This window comes from Halyomorpha halys, unplaced genomic scaffold, assembly GCF_000696795.3.
Source record: "Halyomorpha halys isolate HHAL.00 unplaced genomic scaffold, Hhal_1.1 Scaffold1993.1, whole genome shotgun sequence".
Lineage (NCBI taxonomy): Eukaryota > Metazoa > Arthropoda > Insecta > Hemiptera > Pentatomidae > Halyomorpha > Halyomorpha halys.
In genome coordinates this window covers 37,124-43,246 of record NW_027110290.1, presented here as the reverse complement: position 1 = coordinate 43,246, position 6,123 = coordinate 37,124, and the positions used below count along the sequence as shown (strand labels likewise).

Sequence of the window (6,123 nt, the reverse complement as noted above, 5' to 3'; positions counted from 1 at the left end):
CAGGCAGATGAAGAGACCTCCTGGAGGGTCATCAAAGAAAGATTAAAGAAGGCATTCGGAGGAGGACGGTGGACCCCAGAGGAGGATATATTCATGATGTTCAGAGAAACGAAAAAAACGAGACAGTCTAGTGGTCAGTATGCCGCAGAACTCCTGGCACGCTATAACAGAATTCAAGACAAATTCAGCGAGATGTTGGGGACGATCCAAGTACAGGGTCAAATGCAATTCCTATCCAGGACATGATAGATGCAAGCGCCCGGGAAGAAGACACCAGGATGGAGGTTGAGGAAGGGGGGTGGAATAGAGTGACGTACACCCACCCGAGGAACAACTCAGCGCCGTGGAGGAGAAAAGACCAGAGAGATGTCGGCAGGGAAAGAGGCTTAGGTGACAGAAGAACGAAACAGGCTAAGCCGAGGAACAACGGTCGAAGAGAAGAGCGGAGGTGCCACGGATGTGGGAAAACGGGTCACCTGGTGGCCAAATGCCCTCGTACGAGATGCTTCGAATGTGGGAACGAGGTCCACATAGCAATAAGATGTCCCTATATGTACCGGAGGAGAGAAGCGAACCTCGGGGAGCCTTTGGAGGTTAATGTGCAAAGAGTGAAGCGAAGAAGAGAGTCACATAGACCCGACGAGTCGAGCTCCAACATCTTGGAGGCATCAGAGGTATCAGGTACAGAGGATGGCGAGACAAGGATGATGACAAGGATTTGATGACCAAATACATCAAGAAATGGATGGAGTAGAGCAAACGGGAGGAGAGGATCTACCGAAGAGATCTGAGGAGAATGTACACAGAGCAGTGGCCGCACGATGGTGAGCTGCAACGTGGGAAACGAGAGCAGCGGCCTGCCTATTATCGAGTTGAGAGGAGTACGGTGCTTGGTCGATATAGGGAGCTCCAACACCATCGCGTGTCGAGAGGCGTTGAAGAAGCTGAGGAACGGAGAGAGGACACCCCAGTCCAATGTTCAGGTATGTCTTGCTAAGGTTATCACCCTGGGTGGTCCCTGTAACGTGGAAGGGGAAGTCATTATAGACCTGGGCGAATGGGGGATGGATGGAGGTAAGTTAATGATGCACGTAGTGAGGAATATGCCACGCGAGTATCAGATTATCATCGGATGAGACTTATTGAAAGGTCCGAAAAATACTGAGTTGTAATAGATTACAGAAAACTTAATGGGAATACGGTAGACGAAAAATATCCGATCCCGAGAATAGAGGACATTTTGGACAGATTGGGAGGAGCAACCATATTCAGTACCCTTGACCTCAAAGCCGGATATCACCAAATTGCAATGCACCCCAGGGACCAACACAAAACGCCCTTCACGTTTAAGAGGGGTCATTATGAATTCACCCGTATGCCGTTTGGGATGAAAAATGCACCGATCACGTTTCAGCGCTTGATGGATGAATTTTTACGCGGGTTAGATGAATCCATGTGTCAGGTCTACATGGACGACCTTCTCGTGTTTAGTAAGTCCAAGGAGGAGCATATAAGCCACCTGGAGAAAGTCTTTCGGAGGATTAGACAATTTGGGTTGAAATTGTCCCAGGAAAAGTCGGTGCTAGGTCGGGAGAAAATCAACTTTTTAGGACACGTAATCTCGGGACAGGGAATCAAGCCCGATCCACAAAAGGTTGAGGTTGTCAAGGGAGTTCGGAGGTTGCTAGGTACCCTGAACTATTATTGGAGATTTGTTCCAGAAATGGCAGAATATTTAGAACCCATTAACAATCTCTTAAAGAACGGAAGCCTAATGATCGTGACCCATATGCGATATGGTGATATGCGAGGGCCACCTCCTTTTGGCATTCCGCATCACGGGGAGTTTTTGCCATCATTGTACAGATAAACAACCGGTCGACCCCAATCTGTTCCGTCCGCCAAAGACGCCGAATTTTTTCACAAAATACTGCATTTCCTACCAATAGATAATGGGTTTGTCCTTCCTTTGATGCATCCCTTAGTGCTCTGTGTATTTAGTTCTCACTGAGAATGGGCTGTGACCATATAGTTACAATATTACTGCTGCCATACTTTTCATGCTCCATGTTCAGTAGTTCCGAGGTTTCTGTTTTCCAAATGATTTGGGGACGTTTACCATTAATGATTTCATCAGTTTCTTCCGTCGTTGAGTCTTCATCTTTGGATGTCTCTCCTCTATTTCGTAATTCTTCTGTGCCTGGTTATTGTTCTTCTTCCGGGTCACCGTGATTATCCTCGATCTTATTGACCACTATTGCCCTTGAGAGCCAGTCAGCAACAACATTGTCTTTACCAGGTTTGTATGTGATGTCCATATTATACTGGTTGAGGATCTCCTTCCATCTGGTGATGCGCGCGGATATCTCTTTCAATTTTCCTACCCACTGCAACGGCCTATGATCAGTGTGGACCCTAAAACACCTTCAAACATACACGGCTGGAAATATTCCACAGCCCACACGATTCCTAGTAGTTCCAGTTTTAAGGCACAGTAGTTGGCTTCCTTTTCGATGAGGGGCCGACTGGCATAGGCTACAGAACGCTCTCCCTCTTCAGTTTCCTGTGCTAAAACCGCTCCTAGATCCTTTCTCGGCCTTCGGAAGTAATTTAATGCTCCTAGTAATCGCCGAATCCCCTTCACGTCTGTTGGTACCTACATTCTTTGTAGCACTGAAACCTTCTGGACTTCTCACACCTTCCCGAGAGATGGTATGCTCCAAAAAATTGATTTGACATTGCCCTAGTGCTGTCTTTTCTCGGGAAACTTGAGGCCGAACTTCCTCATCCTCTGGAAAACGCTCTTCAAGTGTTTAACATGATTATACCTACTAGTGTTGAACACTCCATCAAATAGATAAGTCTTTAAGAGTACTTTAAGCGTTTCATTTCACAATCCTCTCTCTCCTATTATTGGTTTCACTTCAGTATCTTCGAGAGAAAACAGTGAATAAAAGGATGTGAAATGACTCTTACGGGTTCCAGAAATAGAATGGCTTTATTCAGTCCTTTACATCTATATATACATCTCAATTAGCCTTTCAGCTGACAATCAGGCCTTAACTCCACCCGGATATTCACGGAAATTCCCCATAAACTACCGGTACAATGTTTAAACTTAGAACAACACATCAATAAGAATATGACAATGATAATAATAAACATTGAAAGTATCTCCTTCTACATACATAAATTAATGCTAAATTACAAAGATTATAGATTAAGATACAGAGATAATAAATTATAATAGATTAAGAACAGTATAATAAAACAGTAACAGTAAAATATCAAAATGATTAATAAAAATGACATCAGAATAGAACAAAATTATTATAAATAACTATAAAACTCACGTGTTTCCTTACAGTTCATAACTTACAACAATTTAAAAGATAAAAATATACAAAGTATAAAATAAAAATAATGATATACAATTTATTCCATTAGTGATGATCGGAAGGCACTTGCTGCCCCCAGAGATGATGCCCCAGCAGAGAGTTTCAGTTGTTTAATGTAAGCCATCCTCCGCTTCCTTGGTTGTGTCAAGCTTTCAATTGTGACTATGCTTTCCCTTATTACTGTTAACCTGAATAGCCCCTCGTAACGCTGAACCTCTTTCCCCTATTGGAATCCAATTTTCGATAAACAATCATCCCAATTTAGGTAGCTTCTGTCATGTCCTTGAGATTCAAATTCTGCAGTTCCACGCGTTTACTCTTTCCCCTCTTGATCCTTCCTCTCACCTTGGTGCATATTTTCTTCAACGCTAGATCGTTATTTAGGATCTCCACTTCTGGAGGTGTTTTTATATTTATTATACTGAGGATGGTGTTTTTAGATGAGATATCATTATTTTGATTAGCTAATATCGGAATATTGTATAAGACGAAATCAATATTCGCAACACACGGAATATTGGTAACGGTTTAAACTAACAGTGCATTCTAGTTTCCATATCGGCTATCCAATAAAATTAGAAAGGATGGGGGGGGGGGTCGCCTTTAAATATGCAAGAAATAGATCTCATACAGCATTATTACATATTTTTCTTATTGCATATCGTATTTCTTTATAATAAAGACAGTTCATTGCTCTTCAAGTTGATTAAACAATAATAATTGTTCCGTCATCCAGTTTACAATGATCTTTCTTCCTCCTTTGTTTTCGTACCTTACTTAAATTTATTCCTAAAAATATATTTTATTAACAGTGTTAGTTAATAAATTTAATACTCATTATTGTACTTATTGCCGGACAACAATACATTCAGATTTTATGATCACTTTTTATCTAGAGCTCCAAGGTTTAGCACACGAATGTTAGTTAACCTGTTACACACGTTTGATGAAACCCGATCAGATAGAAACTTCACTGGAGGAAGAAAAGGATATCTCCTGATAGAAATATGACGTCGCAGAGCACAACAGTTGAAGACATGACAAGAGAACCTGGTGATGAAAATGAGACTGAGCCAATGGAAAATGATACAGTACAAGAAACAGAACCAAGCCATAATGTGACAGAACACGAAGACAATATCAACGGAACTGAAGAGGATATTGTAGAACCTGAAGAGAATGAAACTATACCAAATGATGTTACTACAGAATCTAAAGAGAATGAAATCATGGCGGAAGAGGTCATAATAGAGAATAACTCAGAAGATGATGAACATATAACAGAAGCTGATGAGGTAATATCAGAACCGGAAGATGTTAATTCAGAAGATGATGAACATATAACAGAAGGTGATGAGGTTATATCAGAGGCTGAAGATGTTAAATCAGCAGATGATGAACATATAACAGAAGCTGATGAGGTTATAACAGGACCGGAAGATGTTAATTCAGCTGATGAAGAAAATATAACAGAAGCTGTGGAAGTTATAACAGAGCCTGCCGACGAAATGAGCGGAGCGCAAAATGACTTGATAGAGGATTTAGGTAGCGAAGAAATTATTCCTTCTCAGGAATCGACCATATTACCGAATTTTATTGATGAGGAACTACTCTGGGTCTTAATAGAGAACCACGGAAACGATCTCCTATTGTTTATGAAGGAACAAGAATGTACCCTTTCGCAGGAGGTATAGATATTTAACTATTTTTAAAAAACAAATAGTAATAAAAAAAAATGAGAAACCTAAATTAGTTTATTAATTTTATGAAACTATGAACATTAACGTTAACTAATATTATTACATATAAATAGATAACAAACAAGTAGGATCTACTTTATTTGTGAAATTCAGAACAATAAAGATAATCTAATATTATTACATATAAGTAGATGATCTGGAGTACCGTCCGTAAAACAAACAAGTAGAATTTATTTTATTTATGCTGGCGTTTCGGCCTGAATTACAGACCTTCATTAGGGGTGGAAACATGAAAGGTCAGCTGAGAATGATTATCTATATAAGCGGATTAAAACAATAATCCGATAACAAAGGTCCGCCACTATAGGTCAGCGTTTTGTATACATCATAAATAAATGATTCAGGAGGTAAAAAAAAAATTGCAGGTCAGTATTGAAGAATAAATTACCATCAGGTGCCTCTTTATTCTTTTTCTATTAAAGTTATAAGTGGAGCAGAAACCCAGGACCTTTATATATATAATAACTGTCAACCTATGCACCCGTCCCGGGTTTCGGTACCATTTACGTGTTGGCGAATAAAAACTAATAAAAAAGGAAAAGGATTTCGGAAAAATTCTCTCTCAATGCGTAAACTTGACTAACTTTATTTGGTTCAGTACCACTTACGAGTTGTCGGAACTATAAAAAAAACAAAAAAAAAACAAGATTCAGGGGAGAGTAACAGCACGCAAATAAACTGAAATAACACGACTGTATTTCTGAAGTTATTGCTCCTTAAAATCATTTTAGATGTTTATTTACAATGGTAGGGAGTATTAAGGCGGACACAGTGCCTTATCCTATCATAACTCCCCCCTTCCAGTTTATGAAATAATTTTCTTAAACTAAAAAAAAAAGATAGAATTACAAAATCCTCAATTAAACGCTATGGTATAATCTTAACTTCTATGATACATTTTCTTTATTCACACTGTGAATCTTGTACAAAAATAAAGTAATAAATAACATGATACTTCCACAGAA

General features: G+C 39.6%; 1 protein-coding gene across 1 annotated transcript; it reads left to right on the top strand.

Annotated features, from left to right (window-relative positions):
• The first annotated feature begins 4,405 nt into the window (after positions 1-4,405).
• On the top strand, positions 4,406-5,092 carry LOC136796018 (uncharacterized). The gene has a single exon (XM_067048443.1). It carries the CDS (start codon positions 4,406-4,408, stop codon positions 5,090-5,092), a length of 687 nt encoding a protein of 228 aa, XP_066904544.1.
• Positions 5,093-6,123: the final 1,031 nt, after the last annotated feature.

What these genes read in the sequence shown, in the direction of transcription:
- LOC136796018 (XM_067048443.1), top strand. Translation starts at nt 4,406, where the DNA reads ATGACGTCGCAGAGCACAACAGTTGAAGACATGACAAGAGAACCTGGT.